This window comes from Chiroxiphia lanceolata, chromosome 25 (genome assembly GCF_009829145.1).
Source record: "Chiroxiphia lanceolata isolate bChiLan1 chromosome 25, bChiLan1.pri, whole genome shotgun sequence".
NCBI lineage: Eukaryota > Metazoa > Chordata > Aves > Passeriformes > Pipridae > Chiroxiphia > Chiroxiphia lanceolata.
Window position 1 is genome coordinate 2,854,103 of NC_045661.1, and position 26,230 is coordinate 2,880,332.

Here is a 26,230-nt window from a genome sequence, read left to right on the forward strand (position 1 = left end):
CTCAGCACTTCCAGCCTCCTCATCCTCACGGGGGGATAACAAGGCTCAACTTCCACTGAAATAATTCAGGATGCTCTGGCAGGAAAAGCTGCACAAGCCTGGAGGGCAGTGAACAGGTCCTGTTTGATAACAGGGCCAGGCTGGTCCTTCACTAACCTGCTCAAGGCCATCAGAGAGAGTGGTGACAGCAGGATTTTGGGATATGGATGTCTGCCCTTGCTGGGAACAGGCCCGGGACCCAGGGACTCATTTTTCACAGGGCATTGAGCAGCCATTAGACGTTAACGACTTTTGGCAACTGCTGACCTGGGTCAGATTCAAACCAATGACCCAAAAGGGAGATGTTTTGCTTTCCCCATCAGCAGCCCCTGGGAGCCATCCTGCACTGTGCTGCCTCTGGAAAAAAAAAGGAGCTCAGAAAGGAAAGGCAGAGAGGTCCTGGGCTGCAGCACAGGGTAACCCTATCAACATGCACTGCAGATCCTGGCAGCCTTTTCCCCGGGAGGAATCAAAGCCTCATTGATACGTGAATTATGAATGAAACCTTAAGCTTTTAAACTTTTAACCTGTGCATTTCTAAGAAAGTCTTAATTTAGCCAGAGACATGGCAGGAAAGAACAATGGCCTGGTGGAAGGTACTGGATTTTCTGGGCTTTTAAAGTACACCCTTGTTTAAGATGAATATTTCATTTACCGAGCTATTCTGAGGGGAAAAGGGAAATTCTGACCCTCACTGACCAGGGACGTGAAGTGAAATCTGTGTTACACTGAAACTCATGGATGAGACTGACTGACACCAACATCCTCCCTCCTTCAATCCCAGCCCAGGGCTTCTGCTCCTTGCTCTCCCTCACATCCAAGTTTCTATAAAATGCTTTAGTGATGAACAAACCACCCAACATGACCCACAGCCCGATGCCAGGGTGGAGACAGCACCCCAAAGCCCAGCACCCTCCCAGAACAGGAGTCCCACACCCCTCCACACTCTGCTGTGCACCCCAGGCATGTTTTAGGCTGAGCCTTGCACTGTCCCACTCCACAGGGCAGCTGAGACAAGCTCAGGGACAGGCTTTGTCCAGCTCCTGTTTGTGAATTTATCCCCAGCTAAAGGGCCAGAAAAAAGCTCTGGGGAAGCAGCAAAGCAGGAATGAGGGATTCAGTGTGACAGGGGTCAGGTCAGCTCACACCAAATAAAACCAGGGTGGGTCAGCTCAGTGGAAGTAACACTCATTAGAAGAATAAACTATATAATGAAGAGGGAGGGGGGTGCTTTGCTCAGGTTCTAGCAAGGCACTGTTAAACCTTATACCACAAGTACCAATCCTCTCCACTGGAGTTCACCCAAAAAATCGCCTTGCTGACCAGTGCTGAATGAGATTTTGTTTATTTTCTAGACAACTGTGGGCACATTGCTTCCATCAGCAGCAGAGCTGGCACAGAGCTGGGGTGTGAGCAGAGCCAGGAACAAAATGAGCCAGAGACTCCAGTCTTCTGCTGCCCTGCAACTGAGCTTTCTCCAGGACAAGGCTGAAGGGAACTACTGGGGTAGAAATTGTGCAAAACCCAAACCCAGCCCAGAAGGGACACTGGTGTCACAGGAAGCACATGGCAGGACAGGTCACAGAATCACAGAATGCTTTGGGTTGAAAGGGACCTTAAAATTTATCGTTTAGTTCCAACCCCCAGCCATGGGCAGGGACACTTTCCACCAGCCCAGGTTGCTCCAAGCCCTGTCCAACCTGGCCTTGGACACTTCCAGGGATGGGGCAGCCACAGCTTCTCCCAAGCCTGCTGGGAGTGTAGTTCAGGACTTTAACAAACAAGCAAATTCTGCTGATGTGCTTCAAGAAGTTACAATCCCCTTCTCCGAGCCCAGAGGCATCAGCAGGAGGGACACAGACCTGTTTCAGCAACACAAAGGCTGTCACATCAATTTAAATTCTGAGGAAGTTTTGAAGCAAAGCAGGGAATTAGGTGACACTGCCTTAAATCACCACATGAGGGTCCTCCAGTGCTCAGAGGTCCAAGACCTGAGGAAAGGACCTGTTACAGGTTGGGACAGGGCAGGACTGGGCACAAAAAAGCAGCTAAGGAAGGATGGAGAGAAGAAGACATGGTCTAGGGTGGACCCAGGGCTTGCCCACCACATGGTAGAAGATGCTGCTGCTCAGAACCAGGCAGAACTGGGGCAGAAAAGGCAATGCCACCCTTGGGTATGCAAGGATTAGACATCATGAGCCAGCAAAGCTCCTCATTTTCAAAGGAGGGAAAGAAGGGAAAAAAAAAAAAAAAAGCTTAAAAAACCCCAAAATCAATCAGTCACAAATTATAAATAAAAGAGATGAAAGTTAAGAGCGAAACGAAACAAAGCCCCAGGTGGCCTCTGCCTGGGGCACTCCTGCTAATTTTAGTTTCTCAGCTCTTCCCTGAGCTGTCTGCTTCGATGACTGTACAGTTTTAGAGAATTTACTTCACTGTGACTCCCTAAAATGTTGCACACGAGGATGGTCCAACCCGGGCATCGGTGGGAAAGGGGAAGGCAAGGAAAAGGTGTGTGGGACTGACCTTGGGGGGGGACAAAACCAGTGGGTCTGGGTTCTTGAGCTGCTCTGGGGTGGCCAAAGAGGTGGTTGCTGGCTGTGTCCAGGTCAACACATCCTCAGAGCACAGGGATGGAGGGACAATTCCAGTATGGATGTGAACGATCCTGCACCCCGAGCAGGCACCAAGGTGTGCAGCCCCCTCCTGGGATTCCCTTGCACAAACCTCTCCCTGCACCCTCCCCAGATGCTCAGTGATGCACCCACAGCCTCTCCCACCCAGACTCCCCCTCTCCCTGCCCAAAACCACGGCAGCCCTGCTGGGTGCTGGGTGCTGGGTGCTGGAGGGGGTTTGGCCGTGCAGAGCCACTCAGCAGCCACCACCACAAGAGAAAAGGCAGTGGCCTCACAGAAGCATCCTACACAGCAGAATGTATTTAAATACCTAATGAAGGAATAAATCTGGGAGAGGGAGACATTTACTGCATACTTATTCACACAGAGCCTTTGTGCAGGCAGGGGGGGGCGGGGGGTCGGCACTGCAGCTGCGCCCCTCTGCTGGGGTAATGAATATGGCAGCATCCTATTAAATGAGGCTCTACCTGTCAGGGGGGGATATTGAGCACTCCCAGCCACCACATCCATTCCAGAGGACCCGTCTCAGCCACGACAAGATGCAGAACTCTTATCGACAGGGACCTTCCCAGGGGGCTCAGAGAGCAAACACTGCTGTGGGAGGGGGACAGAGACAGATTGGGCCACTTTGCCTCTGCACAAGACAGCAGGGCTTTTTTCTTTGTAGCTTTTAATCCCCCCCAGGCAATATGTCAGAGGGTCGAAGTCATGAACTCATCCCATGGCACGGGGTGAGGCTGAAGGGCCGAGGGCTGCTCTGAGGCAGAAGCAGAACCTTGGACCGAAGCAGAACCTCGGACCAGAGGATGAGGGCAAAGATCCCAAGAGGACAATTAAGTCCTATTTGTGCCCTCAAGCCCTGAAAATGTGCTTCCTTCAGCCCAGCAGAGCTGGCTGGGCTTTTCCACCTGCCATTTTACTGCAGGTGGAAAAGCACAGTTTGCTTTTGTTGTTGTGAAGGAGCGAGACCCACCCGCTGCTGCGTCAGAGCAGGGAAGGAGCAGCCCTGCTGGGATGGGGTGGGTGCCTGGACAGAGCATACTGTGCTTGTCTGGGTTCAGAGGCACAAATGCCACAGCCCACAGAGGCTGAGCTGTACCCCACGTCCCCAGACAGGCAGCAGGAGCTGCCACAAACCTGTGTGTTAAGAGCTGAATACCACAACGTCCTCCCTGCCCTGGGCTCTCTCAGCCCTCACCCCACACCACCAGCACCCCTCCCTGCAGGGCACAGGGTGGTGATGATACACAAGAGCTCAGCCATGAAGGCACTTTACATTTCAGGCAACTAAATGCATGGGCAACTATTCCAGACAGTGCTGAGTGATGGAGCAACAGCACCCGCTGCATCCCCACAGCCCTGAGCTCACACCCACCATCCCACAGCATCCCTGAGCTTCCAGCAGCATCTCTGAGCCTCCAGCAACATCCCTGAGCCTCCAGCAGCACCCCTGAGCCTCCAGCAGCATCCCTGAGCCTCCAGCAGCACCCCTGAGCCTCCAGCAGCATCCCTGAGCTTCCAGCAGCATCCCTGAGCTTCCAGCAGCATCCCTGAGCCTCCAGCAGCATCCCTGAGCCTCCAGCAGCATCCCTGAGCTTCCAGCAGCATCCCTGAGCCTCCCAGCTCAGCTCCCAGCTTTACCTCCCCCACCTCCCAAACACAGCCAAACTCATCTCACCCTTTGCCTGCCCTTCTGCCTTCCCTCCCTCCCCCGATACAAAAGGTCGGGTTTGAAATTCAGGGGTCAGGAGGAAGAAATGGAGCAGGGTCACGGGTGAGAGAAGCAGAGAGGGGAGGAATTTCACCTCTCCAACCATTTGCTTCCATGAATCAGCAGCCTCACAGCTCCTGCCAGGAGTGGGGGTGCTGGGATTGAGCAGGGCAGTGCAGAGGGGGCTCCTGGGGACAAGGGTGTCCCCCACCCCACAGCCCCCCCCCTCTTCTGCAGGCTCCTCTCCCTTTTTTTTTTTTTTTTTTTGGCTTATCTCAAGCTTATCAAGATGCCAGCAAAAAAAACACCCCCACACCTAAATGCCAAACCCCCAAAGCAAAGCTGCAGCAGAAATGGAGCGAGAGGAAATTAAAGATGTGCTTAACACATCTGGAGTTTACATTTTCCATCTGCAGAGCCGAGCGAGGCAGACGGAGAGAGGAAAGGTCCTTCAGGTTCCTCTCCAGGTGCCTCTTAAGGGGGAGGGAGTTTGGCTCATGTTGCCTCTTCACAAGTAGGGTCTGGGGTGAATAAATATATCATCCCACATTGCTTGTGTCATCACTGTGCCCTAAACACCAGCTTTTGGGTTTTTTCTTTAATTTACATTTATCACATACGCTCACTATCTGCCAGACACGTCCATTAGAGCTCTCCCTCTCCAAACTGCTCCACAGCCAGAGCCAGGCACTTTGGGAAAGCCTGGGAGGATTCCTGCCTGCTTGAGGATTTCACACTGGCCCCTCTCTGCTGTAAAGGTAAAAATAATTCCTGTGCACGGGAGGAAATGAATGCACTGAGCATCCCAATGAACTTGGGAGGTTGTTTAAAGAGAGAGGAGAGCAAGGGAGTGACTGCCATGCTTGGAGATGGACCATCACCATCCCTGTGCCTCTGAGCCTGGCAGTGATGCCCAGGAGAGAGGGCAGCCCCATTCCAAGGGAAGGTAGAGATCTCCACTGAGGAAGTGCAGCTGCCACTGGGAAATGTGCTGCGAGAGCAAAAAAAAAGCTGTTTTCATGTAAATGTCCCTAATAATAAAAGAGTGAATGAAGAAAGCAACACATACAAACAGGAAATAGTACATTTGTGCTAGAGAAGCAAAAATGATTCTAAAAAAGAGAGCTTTATCAACAGATTCCAGAAGGCATTGGCTGTTCTTTAATGCTCCTCAAGGAATAACACACAGATCCTGCTGAACCTGGCCTGCCTCTGATCACAGGTTTCTTAACAATCCCAGCCTGGGTGCTGCAGGCTTGAAAAACCTTAAACTTGCTTGTTTTCTCAAGCAAATATTGAGCTGCTGTTCCTGCATCCTGTAACTGGTGTTTTGTGCTGGTTGCCCTGGATCTGCTCACAGCTCCTGCAGCCAGGGCTGCTGCATTTCCATGGCAATCCCGACTCCCAGGCTGCTGGGATCAGCCTAATCCCAGTCCAACCCAACCAGTGGCAATAGGGTTTACCCTCTGCACAGAGGATTTGATTTGGATTAGATATTGGGAAGAAATTCTCCCCTGGGAGGGTGGGGAGGCCCTGGCACAGGTTGCCCAGAGAAGCTGTGGCTGCCCCATCCCTGGAAGAGTCCAAGGCCAGGTTGGACAGGGCTTGGAGCAACCTGGGCTAGTGGAAGGTGTCCCTGCCCATGGCAGGGGGTGGAATGACATGATCTTTAAGGTCCTTTCCAACCCAAACCATTCTGTGATTCTATGATGAAACACTTTGCTTTTCTCAGTGAGGTGGATCCCTTCCTCTCTGGCCAAGCTTTAACCACCCAAGCCCCTAAAGATCAATATTTCACTCTTGCAGGGAGGGGGTAAATCCAGTCCAAACTGCCAAAAATAAGTCCAAAGGTAGGTCTTTGGTATTTATAGCTGACAAGTTGCCAGTTATGCTCCTAAACAGCTTCCTGGAGTGAGTAAAGGAGCTCAGAACCCTCAGTCCCTTCCCCTCACAGCAGCAACTCAACCATCGAGTTTACAAGCAACAGAGAAACAGGAGACAATGTCTGTTTGTCCCTTGGTAAGTGTCCTACTAGTTCAGTGGGAAAAGGGCTGGAATCACGGGGGCAGCTCTCACAGCAGCTGGGCTGAGGGAATTCCCACTTCAGCTTTTAATTAAGCTGCAGGACAGAGCTCCAGCAGAAAAAAAACCAACAAAAGCGCTGCAAGAAACTCTCCAACAGCTCCTCAGAGGAGCAGAACCACGAGTGAAACACCGGTGTGGCACTGGGAAAAGGTGGCACAGGGACCAGCTCACCCTGGCAGTGCTACCCTCAAGCTGAGAGCCTTGGAAAAATCAAGGGCAAATATCAAATATCAACTCCACCCTGTGCAAGGGGATGTGCTCTGTTCCGAAATTTACAATATTTACACACATTTATCAGTTGATTACTAACAGCGAGGGTCAGTATTTACTTTGTTTTCTTTGCAGTTTGGGTTGCAAAGTAGATTTACACACATTTATCAGTTGATTACTAACAGCAAAGGCAAGTATTTATTTTGTTTTCTTTGCAGTTTGGGTTGCAAAGTAGATTTCAGACGAACTCCCTGTGATGCCAGAAAGTGCTGTTATCCCCTTTCCTGGTGGGAGAAACCACCCTGTCCATGTTTCAAACTCCTCAGTCTCTCTTTCACTATACCTGAACCTTCCAGATATCCTAATTATTTATTTCTCAATAACAAGACCAGGTTCCCAGCGTGAGAGGCTCTGCACAAAGTACCCACGAGAAGAAAAGCAGAGAGGGTCACAGCCTGCTGCCCTTTTGCTTCAAAGCTCTGCAGAATGATTTAGCCCAAATATACTCAAGAAGTGCACTTGGTCTGCGAGTCAAAAGAAAGGGAGAAGGTGGGAGGAGGGGACTCTGGTTTTATTCCAAGTCTGCCATTCATCAATTTAAGCGTGTGAGACCAAAGGGAGCCCCTTGGTGGTACAAAGTCTCTCGGAGTGAGGAGCTTTAAGAGCATCGGGCAGAAAAAAAAAAAGCAGCAAAGAAGCTCGGGAGGGAAAGCAGGCAGAAGGATGCTCTGTTTTCCCACTAATAAGCCAGTGGCTGCGGGATGACGAGCAAAAGCAAACATCGCATTAGTCAGCCAAACGTTCCCCCAGAGCCGCGAGGTTGCGGGCTGAGAACACTCCCGGCCGCTGGGGAAGGTAAGTGCTCCCAGCTGGAGGCACAGCGCTGTTTATTCGAGAGACCTCGTTTTACCCCAGCGTCTCGTCCTCACCCTTTTTGCCTTTACTCTGTGCAGCTCAAGGGACCGACTCTTCTCCCCGACTAACAGGGGTCTCAGACTGGCCTCCTCTCCAAGCAGCAAATGCAAATCACCCTCTAAGTTAGTGGCAATGACCAAACTTCACAGTCCCCACTGCTTTTAATGAGCTGGGAAGGGGGGGGAAGAGGCCGAGGCAAGACAAACAATTACCACCTACAGTCCCCCAGCGCTTTGTGCTGCCTGGCTCCCAGCTTTCCAGGATGCTCAGGCTGGTTTGAGGATGCTCAGGCTGGTTTGCCTAAGGCCTGCAGGCAGGTTTATGAGATTAAAGCCCAGCACACAATAAATAATTTAGCAGCTAACCACAAAAAAAAAATAAAAAAACCCTCCCGTGCTGTATAAGAGCGAGGCTGTATGATGTGTACATTCATTTTAAATGCACATCACTTTCATCTACATGTATCTATTTGATGCAAAGACGTGTAACTGTGTGAGGAGGAACAGCCAGGAGAGGTGCTGGGTCCCCGGCTGAGGCAGGCAGGGAATGTCGGGACAAATGCTGATGAAGCCTCTTGCTAATTATTCCAGCCTGCCCGTGCTGCTCCCTGCACTCCCCTGTTTGCATCCATGTCCAAGGAATCAGAATCTAAACCCTTCCTCAGCCAAATATTCCTCTCCATCCTCCCCTGCTCCCAGTATGGACTGGCAGCAACTGGGGGAAGCTGCACCCAGCTCAGCACCGACCAGGAGCAAACCCCACGGGTCACACCCTGGGCAGCATCCCCTCTTTTGGGGGGTTTGATGGTTGGATTTGATGACCTGAGAGGTCTTTTCCAGCCTTTATGGTTCTGTGGTCGCACAGGTTTTGTGGGGTGGCAGCCCCTCAAGGCTGGCAGTGGTCCCTGGAGCACAGGGCTGGGAAAAGGCTCCTGATGTTACAGACACAGGATGGATGCACAGGGAAACCTGCCCGACAGATGGGAATTGCTGCCACGTCTCCTCAGACCCAGCCAGACTGTTCTGTGAGCAGAACTTCCCTCTCAGTGTCCTCAGGGCTCCCCCAGCCCCAGCTGGGACACGGCCACGCTCAGGGGTGTAAATCACAATTTGAGTTACAGAGCAGAAAATTGCAAGCTCCAGTAACATATTCCCATGTCAGCTCAATAAAACTGGTGGGTAACACGAGAAGAAGGATGTGAGCACCCTCACCCTCACAGGACCACCACGTATCTCTCCCTGTACCTCATCAGCATCATCTGAGATTGCTTTGAGACACATCTAATGAATGACTATCATCTTCCAACCTACAGCAAAGGGGGGAAAAAAACCCCACAACCAAAACCTAAAGGTGTGGAAAGGCTGAATGCAGCAGTGTGAATGCAGGGGGTGGCTGAGAGAGAGCCAGGAGGTGCTACCACTGCTGGTAACAGCAGCAGACACCTTCAGACTTAGTGTTTTATTGTTATTTTTGTCCAAGTCACAGCCAGGAAAGCCCTGGGTGCTGCATTCCCCAACCCAGAGCAGGCAGGGGTTTGTATCCCTGTGTTATTTCCAGGCTGCCTGCAGAGAGCTCCCTGAAGGGCTGGGAAATGCAGGCTTTGCCTCTCCAAGCATCTCTGCAGGAATGGAAAGAGGGTCATAAAAGGCAGGGGGAGGTGGGGAGCCCATGCATCATCCCAGGCATAATGGACTCGTGCTGATATAGGGACTGGCCACATCCCGGGCCCGCCCGCCCGGCGCATCCATAAATATCCGGCAGATGCTCCAGTGATGGATTTGCCCTGGCAAACCAGGCAGTATTTTACAGCCCTGCTGAGGCTGCCGCTGTCCTGCCCTGCAGAGAAAGGCAACAGCACCAACAATGGGCACTAAACTTGATTAGGGGGTTGAGGAAATATTAAAGGTGGCATCAGTCAGACACACAGGGGAAGCCCAACAGCAATCCCGGCACAGACCGTGCTGCTTTTACATGGCATTCCCCTCCCTGATTGTCCCTAAATCCCAACCTTTTTGCAGCAGCAGCAGCTCAGGGGCTGTGCCAGTGCCCAAGACTCTTCCTGCAGATTCCCTCGTCTCTTCCCAGCACATTTGTGGTTTCCACATTTGTTTTTACTGCCTCGAGGAGGCATTTATAGAGGCAACATTGCATGGTCTTCTCACAGTATTTCTTGCCACCCAGGGATTTAAGATCTTACAAATGGACCAAAACCTATGTTATTTTGACCTCTGAGGATTTTAAAAGCCTGCAGAAAAATATGTATATAGTAAAGAAAGCATGAACTTCTTGACTCGTAAGTAGAAAGGCAAGAGTCCAACAGTGCCCTACCCCCAAAACCCAACAACATCCACAACACAGCAACCCCTTCAGGTTTACACTCAGAGGAAAGCAGGGGCAGCCAGGAAAATAAATTCACAAAATAGTTTGGTATTTTCTGATATTTTTCACCAAGATCACTTCAAGAAGAAACTCATTATTGAAGGAGATGAAAGCGGAGCGAAACGGAGGAGGAATAACTTCTGCCTCACTTCATGCTCATAAAGGAGATAATACCTCTTAGACAACGTGTGGGGATTAATTATCTTCCAAATATGCCAAAGGAAAAAAAAAAAAAACCAACTTGGTTGGATGGGGCGCTGAGCAACCTGGCCTAGGTGAAGGTGTCCTTGCTCATTGCAGGGAGTTGGACCAGATGGCATTTAAAGGTCCCTTCCAACCCAAACCATTCCATGATCTGGGAGGCAGGATGTATTCCATGCAGGGGCCTGTCCAGCCTGCACTAGCTCCACTTCGTTTAGAACTGAACAAAAATCTCGAGTCTGATTTTTCTTTTTTTTTTTTTTTTTTGTTCATTTGCCCTCCAAAATCTCCGAGTTCCGATTTTTCAAGGTGCCTGAACCTGCGGAAGACCCACAGTCATCCCCAGCTCACAAGCCAAGAAACAAGATTAAAGCAGACTCGGAGCCCACCTGGCTCCATTTCACATCCACAGCATTTCCTGAACACCTGCCCCTTCGCTCTCCAGCAGCTATAAAAATATGTGCCAACTTCTCAGTCTTTTTTCTTATTTTACTTGCTCTGGCAGGCAACAGATAACAGAACCAGAGAAGTGATGCTGGGAGAAGAAGAGACCAATTTTATGTCGCTAAGAAGTGGCAGGGACACTCCTGAATGCTCAAAACCAGAGTCTAGAGGGATTTGGCAGCTCTGCCCCTTCTCCAGCCCCAAAATACACACATCAGTGCTCTCCTCTGGCTGCCATCACTTTTCATATTCCCTTGCACGAATTCCAATTAATAAGTAAGACTCCAACTTCTGGCTATGAACAATAACAAATGCAAGGGGACCATCGAGCATTTTGGGGACCTGTTTCTGAGGTCAGAGTTTGACTGCACTTTTTTTTACACAGATGGCAGCAAAGGGGAATTACTTTCTGAGTCTTGAAAATCCTCGTTTAGGAAAAAAATTAATCCCTGCTCCTCCAACCACACCAGAGCAACCACCAGCAGTGCAGTACTAAACAAATACCCCCTTATTTCACATCCTGGGGCGAGAGACAGAGACTTGTTTCTCAGACCTTTCAATTAAACAACTTCTTCAGTCAAACAAGAACCATCTGCCATCTTCCACCTCTGGTGGGACGTGGAGAGCTGTGCCCTGAGGGTGATGGGATGACCATGGACACAGCAAAGCCCCCTGATGTGACAACCTACAGCTAAAACCAGGCTTCCTCTTTGTAAGGAACCCTGAAATGGATGATTTTCATCCATTCAATAACAGCCTGATGTCCTCTTGGCTCCTCCACACGCTGATGCAACGGAGTTTTTCCTGAAGTGCCACGGAATGTGCGTGCGGGGGCGATAATAAAGGATAAATTAAAAGGATGAGATAACCATCCACAGAATGAAGTCATTTAAGGACAGGTTCGGACATATATATTTCATTGTGAAAGACCTATTTTATTCCCCACTAATGGAACAGATTAAATCAGCCAAGCTGAATAAAACTATCACGTCCCAAGACGTAACAACACACTCAGAGCTCGCCCTTCCTGCGGCTGCGGAATCCAGTCGGTTCCCGCTGTCCCTTGGAAAAGGGGAGGTTGGGAGCAAGGGCAGACATTGCACCACACAGCCAGGGGTTCAGCAGGTGAACAGGAGTGTGATTCCATCGTGAAAATGAGTCACAGCACTTCTCTGCAGCACTTCTCCTGCAGCTCTTTGGGGGTGACCTTCCCTGCTGGGATGGATTGGAGCCACGTTCCAGTGTGGCTGCTGTTGGGACAGGGTGTTACAGGGGTTCAGAACAGTGTCTGATGCCCATTTATCCAGGTGTGATTTGAGATGCAAATGCTCTCCTTCACCTCAGGGCACCCAAAACAACCAGGCTCTGGCCTGGAGCACTGAAGTTTGCCCAGCCAGTGCCTCACACCTCCGGCATCTCCGAGATTAAATCCTTATCACCACTGAGCAACTCACTGCTGGGTAAGAACCAGGTATAGCTCACTGTTCCTGCTCTTCCCTCACAGGTACCACCCAGGAGCATCCCCAGCTCATGTGAGGGTAGGCAGGGCTGAAGGAACTGCACGTTTCCCACAGCCAGCAGGAACAGCACGATGGCAAAACAACAGCAAACAACACCCAGCCGGTGTTGTCAGACACAGAAGAGACATTTATTTATTCTTGATCACAAACATTGTCCCCGGTCGACAAGCTGAATGAAGGGCACTTCACTGATTTATTAGATCTAATAAGAAACAGACCTCTCGGGATGAAACACAAGATTGATTTTCAGTGGTGAGCTTTGCTGCCATCCCAGAGCCTGACGAGATGAAAGCAGGCACACACAGGGACAGAGGGCTGAGACAGCACTGGGCAGGAGGAAGAAATGGGAAGATTTGCATGAGGAAGGAGAGATGAGATGAAATGGAAACAAGGCAACAGCAGCCCTTCAAACTGAGGGTTACTCTTTTCTCCCTGCAATCCTTCTCTCTCCCACTATGGATCTTAAGAGCAGCAAACTGCTGGGAAGTTTGAAGGCGACTCCTGCACAGTTCTTGGGGAAACCTCCAAGCTGGACCCTCCCCGTGCATCTGCCTTTCAGAGGAGCCCCTCTAAATACAGCAAGTGTAATTTTCACATCAGTCTCAGCATCTACCAGGCAAACCACATTAACTGAGTTCCGTGGATGCCATTTTCCATCAGGAAAAAGACAACTAGCACAGCAGTGCTTAGCTTGAGGCCCTATTAATAGCAGGCCTAATTATATGGCTGCAAATTTAATTCATAGCAATGATTAGTGTCAAAATCAAAGGCATCACACATCAATATTGATGGAATTGTATGAAGCCCATAAACAGAACAAGCAAGCTGACACATCTGCCCCCAGCACTTAGTTGCTGTTAACTGTTGCATTAATGTCCCTTCTAATTTTGCTGGATGAAAATTGTTTTATTGGTGGAATTCTCAATTCTGAATGGTAATGTCTCTAACATGATCCCCTCCCAGAGCCAGGAGATGCTCTGGGAGGAGAGCTGCTGGTAGAACTGCATCCCACCTCCCTGGGCTTTACCCAGCAGGTCACGGCACCATCAGCACATTTTGCTTTTCCCCCACTTGGATAAAGCTGCTGGGGGGCAGTGGTTCCCCAAAACAGCAGGAGCATGTGTGGGGTGTTCTGGGGCTGCAGACATTTCATACAGGACGTGCACTGAGTGACCCACAAGTCCCCTGAGCCCTCACCATGTACAGGTGGGCTGCAATAAGAGGCAGGTGGGGTGGCAGAGCAGGAAAACTCCTCCTCCAGCACCGAGTTTTAACGGAGAACAGATCCACTGATTCACCCTTCTCCCTTCAACAGTAACCAGGGACAGGCAAAGCACAAACCAGAACCAGCATGAGGAGCAGCTGATCAGCGTGGATCAGCCACAGCAGGTACAAGCACACCCTCCACCCAAACACAAACCCTGACCCCAGCAAATGCTCTGCTCCCCTGCAGGGACGTTGCCAAGTTCACTGATTTATCTGATATTATCGATTTATTTGTCACAGCTTTGGTACCAATACCCCCCTCTGATGCAGCCCTGCTGATCCCACAGACCCACGAGACCTGCCCAGGCTGCCAACATCGACTGGACCCTGCAGGGCTCCAAAACCAGCAAAGCAAGAGGTGAGTTCAGGCTGGGAAAGCTGCCAGCCCTGCCACGGGGCTCTGCACAACTTCCCAGCAGACAGAGAACTTCCTTCACACCCCAGCCAGTGCTGGATGCTGGGAGGAGCAGGGAGGGGCTTCAAATGTACCCAGGAAACAGGGAAGAAGGTCGAGCTGGACAACGTGGGGCTGTAGCAGAGTGCAGGCAGGGATATCTGGGGCTTGGGGACCTTCAGCATTGCACTCCTCTGGAGGAGAGAGGCTGAAGCAGCAGCTGCTGCTCTCCCAGGGACCGTGGCAGGAGCAGTTGGGTGAATAACTAATGGCTGAAGGACATCAGTGAGATAACACAGCGTTTTCAGTAAGGAATTCTCACTGGGGAAGCACAGGCAAATTTGAAAGATTTCAGAGCTGCCTCCCCTGACTTCGTTCCAGCTACACAAGAGTGTCTTCTCTGAAGCCCCAGACTGAGGACCAGCTTGTTTCCAAAGGAAATCAGCAGCTGTGGGTGAGGGAATAGGTGTGATGTAGCTCTCAGACATTAATTGTGTGGGCAGATATGCAGTGGGGGAGGATATGAAGGAGATCAGGTGGATGAGATGTCTATCCACAGATCTCTGGCACTTACAGAGGTGTGTACATTTTTACCATCCTCATTCCACAGATGGGAGAGGAGAGATATGGAAACAGTCCTGAGCAGCCTGAGCACTTGCTGACATCAAGACATGTCTGGTCTTGGAACAGGCACAGAAACTGGAGACAACTTGTCAACTTCCCACCAGGTCTGCAAATGCCTCCTCTGCAGCGAGAGCCCCACGGGCCCCACAGTTCAGTGCAAAGCTGCTTCCCACGCTTCACCTGGCCCCTCCTGGGCCGTGCAAAAGATAATCCCACGTGTCAAACGAGGAGAGATTTGCTAAAATTGTAGACAGGACAACCAGAGTTAGAGAAAAACAACATCCTCAGCCCCAGAGCTGGGAGGACAGGACCGTGACTGTCCCAGTTAACAACGGGGGGCAGGGATGCCCTCAGCTGCAGGCAGCTCTGCTAAGTGGTAAATAAGGGCAGATGCCACGAAAGCCTGGCTGTAGGGAATGTCTGGAGTGAATTTACTCCAGAGATCGACCTATTTTCTTCCACCAGGTGAAGGATTCCAGGTGAAGAGTGGACAGTGAAGCATGAATAGATTAATTCTGCATCAAAAAGGTGTTCTGTGTAGACTAGCACGAGGAATTAAACCCTGCTGAAGACACTGCTGCTTCTGTAATCCTACATAATTCATGGAACAGGACTGTGAATACCTCGTGTGCAGGCACAGGCTGTTTGCTTTTACTGCCTCTAAATGAGGCAACTTCCCTCTCCCCCCCAAAAAAAACCCTGCAAACAGCGAGCATCAGGCTGCCTGGCTGGCTCAGAGCTTGGCATGTGCATTTGTGATGTGCTGAGGGCTCCTCTTCCATCCATTTAGCTAAAAAAATCCTGGCTCTCCCCTGTGCCACGGCAGGGGGAGCAGGGAAGTGAGGGGCTCTGCTTACAAACCCCCCTCTCCCCCACGTTCAAAATTGCCCCACTGACACTCCAGAGGCACCAGGGAGGCACCTAATTTACTACTACTCAGCACTTGTAAAGTGCTGAATGAATATTAATGAGCTGATGTAATTAAAATGATGCAGACATTCAAGTGTAGTATCTGCCTGTCCTTGGATCTTCCTGGATAGATGAGGAAGAAATTCCCTGCTGCTTAAGGACACAAAAAATTAACAGCCTGCTGTTGATTACATTTGTTAACTCTTTCCCTGGTATGAAGAAGCAGGGTCTGCATTTAGCAGGTTCACCTAATGCTGTCATTTATAGCTGAGGTTAATTTGAAGGATCTCAGCTTTCCAGAGCAGCATCTCCAAGGCTGGATTTGCTGGAGCTGGATCAGACTTCTGCACCCACTGATGAGCTGGATTCCAGCTGCAGCTCCAGCCCTGAAGACCAACCAGGGTCTCACACACCTCTGCTTACACCCCAAGGCCAATTCCACACCCCTTTTAAATATGGAACTCCTGGTCCCTTCCAAGTCAGAATATCCTATGATTTTATGACTCAGAAGCAGGGAAATCCCAGTTGGACTTTGAAATCCTAAAATTCATTCAAGGTCAAGTTGGACAGGGCTTGGAGAAACCTGATCTAGTGGAAAGTGTCCCTGCCCATGGCAGGGGGTTGGAATGAGGAGAGCTTAAAGTTTCCTCCCAACTCAAACCATTCTGTGGCTCTCAACTGAGCCCCCTCAAACCTCTTTGCTGGGGGAGGGAACCAGCACAAGCATCTCTTTGCCCTGGGCAAGTAGCACCAGTGCTCTTGATGAAGAGGGCAAGGAGTGTTATCCTCCAGGACTGATCAATCATCCAACTGTCAGGGGGAAGAGCAGGAGGTAAGAGGCAGAGGGAAGCAGTAGGACTTTGCCCTGAGGCTTGGTTCCAAAAGCAGCCAAGTTAACCCATTCCTATCTCTCCATGGCCAAACATCCTGCCACTATCAGCAATTCTGCCATCACCAAAAGCTTTCTAACTCACAGTCTTCTAAACAAGTTGCAGAAGGATTGCTGGGAATCAACTCAAAACCACTGCAAGATTTCCATCGGTGTGTCAAAGAGGGGGAATGATCCAAGACCTTGGATACAGGTGCAGAGGTTCACTGAAATTCCAAGGCAGCTCCTCACTTTTCCCTAACCAGACTGGCCCATTATTGCCCTGGTAATTTTGGCATCAGCCCCACAAACACACACCACAGGTCACCGAATGATAAAACCCAAAAATCCCAGACAAGCAACATATCTCACGCAGGCAGGCAGTGCATGAGGAGCTGGCTGGGGCTGAGACCCCCATTACCCTGCTGCTGCTGAGGGAACTCACTGGCTGGAAGGGCAGGAAGGTGCCCTCAGCCCATGCCAGGACATGCTCTCGAGCTGGAATGCCACAGAGCCACGGGAACTGCGTGGCCTCGTTTCATCCCCTTCCCAGGACCATCCTGCAGCACCTTTCCCAAACCTTGGCACTTCAACACAAACCACAGCAACACCCCTCTGTGCTAACAGGGCTGAGGGATGAACTCTGCCTCACCAACAAGGCTCTTGGTGACCCAAAACCTGCAATTCCTGCTCCTCACTGACTCCCAGCTTCGCGCTGGGAAACGCCTGCGAGACACGGCAACAGCAACACACATCAGAGTCCCCTGAGAGAGAGGAGGAACAGATCCTGTCTCTCTGAAGCCACGGACACGAGCTTACCTTCTTCAGCTTGCCACTCTTGGTGCCCACGAACACCACGCTGTAGCCGTTGTAGACGTAGGAGGCCACGGACGTCATCCTGTCGCGGCTGGAGGTGAAGAGCGTCACCCCGTCCACTGGCGTCGAGCCCCCCAGGGGCTGGTTGATGTCGAGCCCACAGAAGTTGTCATCGATGGGGACTGGCTGGAAAGACAAGGGTTTTGGGGTGGTTGTGAGTGAAGCAGAGCACGGGGCAGCCCCACACACTCGGGGTTACGCGGAGGGGAGCTGGTGATGCCACTCCCCGCCAGCCTCAGCCAACTTCCCCAGTGGCTTGTTCCCTTCCCTTTGCCATCCCTTCCTTTCACTGTCGTCACCAACTGCCTGATAAGAACACGGGCTGAAGGGGAAGAGCACTACAACTGTTCTGCATTCGGGGAAACTGAGGCACAGAAAAATTTATCCTATTCATAGAATCATGGAATCAACCAGGTTGGAAAAGACCTCCAAGATCATCAAGTCCAACCCTTGATCCAACCCCGCTGTGGTTCCCAGCCCATGGCACTGATGCCACATCCAGTCTCATCTTGAAAACCTCCAGGGATGGAGAATCCACCACTTCCCTGGGCAGCCCATTCCAATGGCTGATCACCCTCTCTGGAAAGAAACTCTTCCTAATATCCAACCTAAACCTCCCCTGGCACAGCTTAAGACCATGCCCTCTTGTCTTACTGATAGTTGCCTGGGAAAAGAGACCAAACCCCCACCTGGCTACAACCTCCTTTCAGGTAGTTCTAGAGAGTGATGATGTCTCCCCTGAGCCTCCTCTTCTCCAGGCTAAACCACCCCAAGCAAGCTCGTATTCCATAGGGCCAGGGGTTGATCCCAGCTCTTGAGGGCCACCACGGCCACCATCCAGAGCATCCTTACCGCTTTAGTGCACTGGACATCCTTCCCCAGCAGCCAGTTGAGCTCCAGGTTGCCCTCCCCCTGGTAGCAGGACTGCAGGCGGTCCTTGATCTGGGCGTTGACGGCGCGGATGGGGAAGACGCAGAGCGCGGAGTCGTCGGGCGGCTGGTGGTACTGCTTCTGCCCCTTGGAGAAGATGGCAAAGAGGACGTCCTCCTGGGCAGTGATGTTGAGGGACCTGGCCAGCACGTCCCCTGGCTTGGAGAGGTACGCTGCCTGTAGCAGGCGGTACTCCGTGTCCCCCTTGACGCAGCCGAAGGGCAGAGACACGTAGGAGTGGAACTTGGGGTCGTCCTTGCAGAGCCGGACGATGCGGGAGGTGTAAAAGAGGTCGCTGGCGGAGTTGATGGAGACGCCCTCGGGGGTCTCCGGCTGCACAGTCAGAAAATACACAAAGTTGCCGCTGGCGAAGCCGTAGATGTAGAAGATGTCAAAGTGCGAAACGAGGGCCAGGGTGTCTGAGGGGATTTTGATGAGGGACGAGACAAAGTCGCTGTGGAGCTCATAATCCAACATCGCCGACGACTCCGGGTCCCGGGGCAGTTTGCGGCTGGAGAGGGTGGGGAAATAATCCTGCTTCCCATCCACGGCCGTGCCGATGAAGAGCTTCCCGTCCTCGCCCTCGGAGCGCACGATCACGCCGTACATGGTGCCCGTCTTGTTGACGCTGGAGAGGTAGTGCTCCTTCTTGTGGGAGGGCTCCACCAGGATGAAGAGGTCGTCGAGGCGCAGCAGCTTGCAGACCCCCTGGTAGAGGCTGCCACAGGCCAGCAGCCGGTTCTCCGAGTAGTCGATGATGAGCAGCTTGTTGACGTTGTTGGTGAGGGTGAGGATCTCGCTGCACGGCTGGACGATGAGGGGTGGGTAGCAGGATTTGTTGTCCTCCTCGGGACCGGTTTTGTGAGCCACCAAAATGGTCAGGTTACCCGAGAGCTTGTAAACCCTGTTGATAGCCCCAACGTAGACCGCGCCGGTGCCTTGGTGCACAGTCAGGTGGTTGAACGTCCAGTCCCGGTTCTCGGAGTGGAAAGTGCTGAACAAGGCGTTGCTGGACACGTTTCGGGAGAGTGATGCCAGGAACAGACAGAGCAAAGCCACTGACCAGCCATCAGAGTCCAGTGCCCGAGGCCAGTTCCTCCTCTGATCCATCCTGGGAAAGGCAAACTCCGTGTTCCCCTTGAGTGTCCTGAGCCCCGGCAACGTCCCTCACATGGTTCTGAGGAAAGAAAAGAAGCAGGCAGAGCAAAGGATTAGATCCAGTGTGCCCTGCAGATAAAATTCAAAGGAGGTTTTCTAATTACACAGTCCTTGAGATAAAGTGAGGGTGTCTCTGAGCGCCACAAGAATTAAGCAGGTCTCCCAACTTACTGGTGAGCAGTTCAGGCTTGATGTTTTGCCACTTGGTGCAGCCTCTTGCATGTTAATTTGTTGTGTGGTTTAGCTGTTTATAACAGCCATGGGAGGGGATAATCAGCTCCAGCCCGAGACAAAGCCCGCAGCTCACACACCCAACCATCCATCTGCAATCTTGGCTAAAAGGATGTCTCCTGCAGGGTGTGTTGGAAGCAACAGAGGAAATAAGAGGTGTTTTCTACCTTTAAACCCTCTCTGATTTAACTTGGAAAACTGAGGAAGAAGTTTCATGCAGCCAAGTTCATTGAGCACACACACACCAAAGGCACCAGCAATCCCCCCTCCATCCCAGAGCCAGAAGTGCCTCAAGCAGGTGCTTTTCAGGCAGAAACTTCTCCCAGCCTTCACAAAGGTGCCAAAAAGCAGCTGCCACCGAGGTGGGAGCATGTGGTTAGATCAGTCACCAGCAGCACCATGTGTAGGGGAGAGACTACCAGTCTGGGAGACAAATTTCCTGCTCTAACAAAACTTGCAGGAGATGCCTAAAAGCTGCACAAAGAGACAGCTTGGACTCTGGGTCCAGAAGACCCAATGCCAATCAAATTATCCATATGCCCTTTCCTGATAGCTCTGTGGAGAACAGTCAGGCACAGAGTCTCCTCTAACTGATGTGTTTTCACCCATATAGACGAGGTAAGTCTTGAGCTGGAAACCTCTGCCCAAAATCCATGTTGAAATGAGGCACAAAACCAGTCAGGTTTGGTTCTTGTTTTGTTTTCGTGGGTGCTGCCAAAGGACTTAGACCTCATTGGGGCCTGAGGGATCGCTAGAGCCCTGCTGATCCCTACCCCCATCCTCTGGGTTTGCACAGGCAGCTGCCAGGCTGAATTAGGAATCACCAGGCTGGAATTTCCTTAGGAAGCATGTGCTCGCCTCGGAGACACTCCGGCAGCGTGAGGCATGTTTACATCAGAGCTCTCCACCCGCCCTTCCGCTCAGCACGCGCCCAGGCAGACACAGGAGCTGCTGGAGAGGACCCTTGTAACCCTCTTCCCCTCTCCACCTCGTCACCAGCACCTCTGCTGAGCGGGCAGACTCCCCTTTGCAAAAATACGGCCGTCAAAGACGATCCCAATCGCTGCATTTCCACCTGTGTCTCACCTAAGGTGGGTCCGGCTCGGACCACCCCTCACAGGAGGTCTTGGCTTGGTTCCCACCTCAGCCACCAGACTTCCAGCCCCACCTTGGGCTCCCACAAAGCAGCTGGAAGCAATGACAGCCCAGCACCCTGCACAGAGGAGAGACCCAGCTCAGAGGAGCCCGGGGACCACCAGAACAACACTCTGAGCTGGGCACCATGTAAGGGGTCAGAGAGCATTCTCTGTACCCTCCTTGTCACCACAAATGATAACAAGAATGAGACACAATCCAGTGACTAGTCTCATTCTTGTTATCATGTCCAGACCTGACTGTAATTTGTGTACCTGGCTTGACCTCAGCCTTGCTCATCTCCACCATCATCATCATACAGTGGGTTGGGTTGGAAATTACCTTAAAGCTCATCTTGTTCCACTCCCTGCCATGAGCAGGGACACCTTCCACTAGGCCAGCTTGTCCAAGCTGACCACAGGTCTGTCTGACTGCACGGACTCAGAAAACCACCACGAGGTTCTCCTTTACCCCAAATTATGCATTCCTTACGTGCTCCAGGCTGGACAATGAAAAGAAGCATTTCAGCCTACCCTGGGGGGGAGATTCCCCACCACCCCAGGGGGACACCAGCCCTGGGAAGAGGCTGAAGATAAGCCACTGTTCCACCTGCCCTCTCTGCACTGAAATCCTCTCACCTCCCACCACAACTACCCAAGCCCCCAGCCCACCCAGGGGGATAAACCTGCTCCCTGCAGCTCTGCCCCCATGCCCTGCCCTGGGTGCCAATGTGCCCTTGCCCAGCCCGTGCTCAGCTGCCCTCGCCCGCGGGCACCCCCCGCTCTGTGGGTATTTAAAATAATTCAGGGCTGCTGAAAGCCCACACTGAGCTCATGAGCTCATGTCACCGAACAGCCGCTCTTTAGGCTTGTCACTGCCAGGAGCCGGAGACGGGTGTTCCTGAGAGGTGACAAAGGAGCTCTGTCCCTGGGCTGCACGTCTCCGTGGCACTGACAAGACAGGAGAACGAGAGCGGTAATGGCTTTCTCATTCTGCTCAGGGACACATTTCCCCGGCTGCTCCTCGTTGCCAGTCTCTTAATTCCCACCTTTGGCTGAGGCAGTTTCTCTCTCCCGGGGAGGACACGGACCCTGCCGGATCCTTGGTGCTGTTTGGATGGTTGTGGCAGAAAACAGCTGCTCCCTGACGTGCCACGGCAGCACCGGGGGGACCTCCCGGCTCTTCCCGTTAAATTTCTGTGTGAACTTCCCCCAAAACTATTCTCTGAATCCGGAATCTTTGGAAATGGAACAAATCACAAGGATCTGCTCAGAGGAATCTGCCCACACCAGGGATGCTGGTGACCCACGGTGGGCACTGACAATCTGATCGTGGGGCACAGGGATCTCAGAGCAGCTTTGCTCTTGGATAACGTGGCAGGGCAGCCCAAGACAGGAAGAAATCCACGTGTGGCACTGGCAGGGAAATGCCAGCCAGCAACGGGGGGACTTCTGGTAAACACACAGGGAAACCTGCACCATGGGAGAGCTCCAGAGGTGTCCAGGAAAGGCGGCACAAAACCTGCAGACGCGGGAGTGCTACAGAGTGTCCAAGCCAGTGGCAGAGCACCCTCAGACCAGCGCACAAGGTCAGTGGCTGAGTACCTCCAAAACAACACACAAGAAGCCTGGACCACCACGGTGCCCCAAGCAAGTGCTGGGACATGGTCCTCTACAGGCAGAGGCCTCTGGTTCAAGGGAAGTCCTGAAAGTGAGAGAGAACAGGGAGGCTCTGCTGTAAAGCTCAGCACCCACAGTCTTCCCGCTCAGCATTTTCCAATTTTTTTATAAAGTTGTTCCACTGCAAAGGGAAAAAAAAACCCAACAGTGCCAGCTAGAAATGAACACATTTAGATAATCACATTTCGTGTGCATCTGTACATATGGGACAACGACAGCTCTTCACTTTGACCACGGCAGTTTTATATCTTTTCCAGTAATGTTTCCATCCAGACACAGTACAAATGGAGCTGCTGTGCAGCAGAGCTGTCAGCTGAAGCCCAACTTCTATGCTGTGCCTTACAGTGAAGGTTTTGCAGGGTATTGGTGAACAGTCACTGCCAACGGCAAGAGAGATCATCCAGGAAGAAGAATCTGTGCTTTCAAACATTATCTGAACATGACAGAGCACGGCCACGAGCTGACATCCTACCCGAGTGCACTGGGAACCATGAGCCATCCCTGGATCTGTGTAACCCCCAGGGGCAGCTCCTGCAGCTCCCACTCCCCCAGGGCTGGAGGGAGACTTGTGGGGGCAGGATTGAGCAGTGCTCAGCCACACAGACATCAACCACCGAGAGGAACCCTCTGCACAAAAGGTTTAGATCAGATATCAGGAAGAAATTCATCCCTGTGGGGATGGAAAGGCCCTGGCACAGGTTGCCCAGAGAAGCTGTGGCTGCCCCTGGATCCCTGGAAGTGTCCAAGGCCAGGTTGGACAGGGCTTGGAGCCACCTGGGCTAGTGGAAGGTGTCCCTGCCCATGGCAGGGGGATGGAACTGGATGCTCTTTAAGGTCCCTTCCAATCCCTTCTGTGATTCCCTGTATGGAGGAGTTTGGGGATTGCCAAACACCTGGGGAGTTAAACACCAGGGAAACAGGAGAGTGGGCCATTTTAACTCTGATCCTTAAATACTATTTGATCATTAATTTTTATTTTTCTGCCCTTTTTTTTTTTTTTTTCCTGGAAGACAGTTTAAAACACAGCCTTAAATGCAATCTGAAGCTATTAGTAACGCAAGGTGAAAGCGAGAGTAAATTCAGGGACACAATATAAACCCAAGCAGCTGAAAGGCCTCAATTAGGCTGAAAGGAGTTATCTGGTATTTAAATAATTATTAGATTGAAGGAATAATCACAGGTCTGAGCCGATTTTTTCCCCCACTGTCATCTTAATGGAGACTATAATATTATTATTCAAATGCCCATGATTCTCATTGAGGGGGGAAGAAAAAAGGGCTCATTTAATCTCCATGTGACAGGGCTTCAGGAGGCACGATTAGTCATTTCTCTTATTTCAGCTGTCACTCACTCACGGGCACCACAGTTTGTCATTAGTGGCATTTTGTGCACACCAAAAAAAACCCAACAAAACAAAACAAAACAAAAAAAAACCAAAAAACAAAAACCCACAGGGAAAAAAAAAAAAAAAAGGAAAAATTAAAGCAAAACCAAAAAGAGAATCTCTTGTGGAAAATGACTGATCAGAGGACCAATTTTGATGTCACCAGTGCAGCAGCTGTGTTTGCTTGGCGGTGACGGGGTCTTTTCTTTTGGGGCAGGGTTGGTCTCGTGAGCAGTGATTTATGCACAGCACCACTGTGCCCTCCCTGGTTGCCTCTGCTCCGTCGGGTCCTGCACTCCTGGGATGCTCCATCCCCTCTGGAGGAGGCAGCTCCTCCAGCCCGGGCACCTCCAGGACACAGCAAAGCACAGAGTGCCCTCAGTGACCCCAGAATCTGCACTGACCCCCCTCATCCTCATGATCCCCACATCCTCACCTCCACCCTCCCAGCCCCAGCATCCCGGTGCCATGTGCTTTTCCCAAGCTGTCCCTTCTCTGTCCCCAGCCCAGAGGCCACCAGGGTCCCCAACCACCGGCAGAGGGGGAGCGATAAAACCCGCTCTGCCTTTTCTCCTAAGGACACACGGCCTGGGGGAGTTGTCTCACTGAATAAACCCTCCTGAAGAATAACACAGCCTGCAGGGACGGGGCAGGGGGGGGCAGGAGGCCCGTGATTGCTTTCTAAGCTGGAGGTGGATTCTGCCCTTTTTTGCTTTTTATAGTGGGATAAGATTCATTGCTGGGAGCGGGGAGAGCGGCTGGCTCACGCACTGACCTCCCCTGCAGGTCAGCAGGCTGTCAGAAACCCCCCAGAATTATCAGAAGGGTCACCAAAAGGGCAGGCTGCACTATATAAACCAAAAGACAAGAACAAACCGTTTGGAACAAGCTCACCCTTGCACCAGCCTGACCCTTTCTCTCCATATCGTAGCTGCCAATGGGAACAAGGGGGAAAAAAAGCCACGAGTTTGGACATTTCTTTGTAGCAAGTGAGAATAAACCTGCTGGGTCCTCATCCCTCCTGAAGCCCCCTGGGAATTTCCCTGTGAAACCTTTCCAATCATTAAAGCTGCTGCAGTGATTTATGCTCTTTGGAGGAGTGATATTCAGGACATCTTTGTCAGCTATAGAGGAAGACCTTGCAATAATTAATATGGTTTGGGCTTAATTAGACAAAAGCTCTGAGCCAAACTGTCTGATCGAGGATTCTCCAAGCTCTGGGATGTTCCCAGCCTGGATCAGAGGTCTGGATCCTCAGTCCTGCCTCCTTGGCCAAGCCACCACAGGCAGGCACTCCCTGAGCTGCCAAATTCCCCCTTACCCAGCAGAAACCTGCCCACCCACTCACACAACTCCCTTCCTGGCTCTCAGGGTCTTCACCTCCTTCTCCAGGAAGGGAAGCCTTGGCACTTCCATGCCCCAAGCAGAGGATTTCCCCAGCCATCCTGGAGCAGGGCTGTGGGGGAGCCTTGGAGCTCATCCTTCTAAACCCCGGCAGCTTTCACCAGCCAGACACCAACCAGAGCAGAGTCTGACACCAACTGAAGTTACCACCAGCTTGGTGTGAATAATTACAGCTGTGCAATACAAAGCAACGAGGAGGGCTCCTACCACCTCTTGTTTTCCTTTTTTTAAAAATATTTTGACTCTAACAACAATAAGAGCAAGTTGTAAATCACCAGCGAGGTGCCTGCAGTCAGGCCCGAGGTTCCTCCAGAGGTTACTGCACCACAGGGATGGCAAATACCAAGCTTTTCCTAAGGCATAACCTGAAACCCTGACCCCTTTTTCTGGACCAAAATCCACCCCCATGCCTCACCCTGGGTGCTGCCTGTCCCTGCTGTGCTGGCAGCCACGGGCAGGAACCGCACCGGGAGCTGCTTATTCACAGGGCTGGTGTTTCACAGCCTTTCTGAGAAGGAGTTAAGAGGGCAAAATACAGTATTGTGATTATTGCTTCCTCCAGGCCTGGGACAAGGAAGAGGAGGGGAAGAACAGAACCCAGCCATGAAAAGGCATTTCCCTGATAACAAACAGCATTGCCTGAATTAGGCACAGAATTTGTTCATGTTGTCCAGACCTCAGATATTGTTTATACAGTGCACACTGTGCAAATCCATCTCCTTCTTGTGCACACACATTCCAGCAGGTCCAGAGAAACAGAAAACCCCAGGGAGGGACCTGCTGTGAGCCCCATCTTTGCAACTGCAGCTTGGAGGGCAAAACACAGCACCCTGCCCAGAGGTTACTCTTGGCTTTGTCCCAGACTGGCTGAACAAGCCTGGACAAGTCATGTTACTCAGCCTCAGTTGTTCCACCTGTGAAATGAGTGTAATCCTTCCATACATGAGGCACTCAGATGTTCCATCCACGAAAAACCCGAAAGGAAGTTCCCAGAAATAAGCTGCATTAGTAAAGGGTGAGTAAGGCACTGGTTTGGCGTATCTTGGTGTATCTCTACTCAAACTCTTTGATCACAGAATATCCTGAATTAAAAGGGACCCAAAAGTGTCACCCAACTCCTGGCCCTGCACAGGGCAACCCCAACAATCCCACCCTGTCCCTCAGAGCGTTGTCCAAACCCTCCTGGAGCTCTGGCAGCCTTGGGGCCGTGCCCACTGCCCTGGGGAGCCTGGT

At 51.6% G+C, this 26,230-nt stretch overlaps 1 protein-coding gene across 4 annotated transcripts in view; it reads right to left on the minus strand.

The window, feature by feature from the left end:
• The window catches only part of PLXNA2 (plexin A2), a 174,304-nt gene that overhangs the window by 134,032 nt on the left and 14,042 nt on the right, over positions 1 to 26,230 (minus strand). For 3 of the 4 annotated variants that reach the window (XM_032710524.1, XM_032710522.1, XM_032710523.1), the window contains exons 2-3: positions 17,930 to 19,184; positions 17,021 to 17,203 (exon numbers count right to left, since the gene is read on the minus strand). In XM_032710524.1, the coding sequence (XP_032566415.1) occupies positions 17,021 to 17,203; positions 17,930 to 19,117 (1,371 nt within the window). In that variant the 5' untranslated portion in view covers positions 19,118 to 19,184. Of the gene's footprint in view, positions 1 to 17,020; positions 17,204 to 17,929; positions 19,185 to 20,482; positions 20,522 to 26,230 lie in introns of those variants that run through there. The other variant, XM_032710525.1, reaches the window with a different exon arrangement.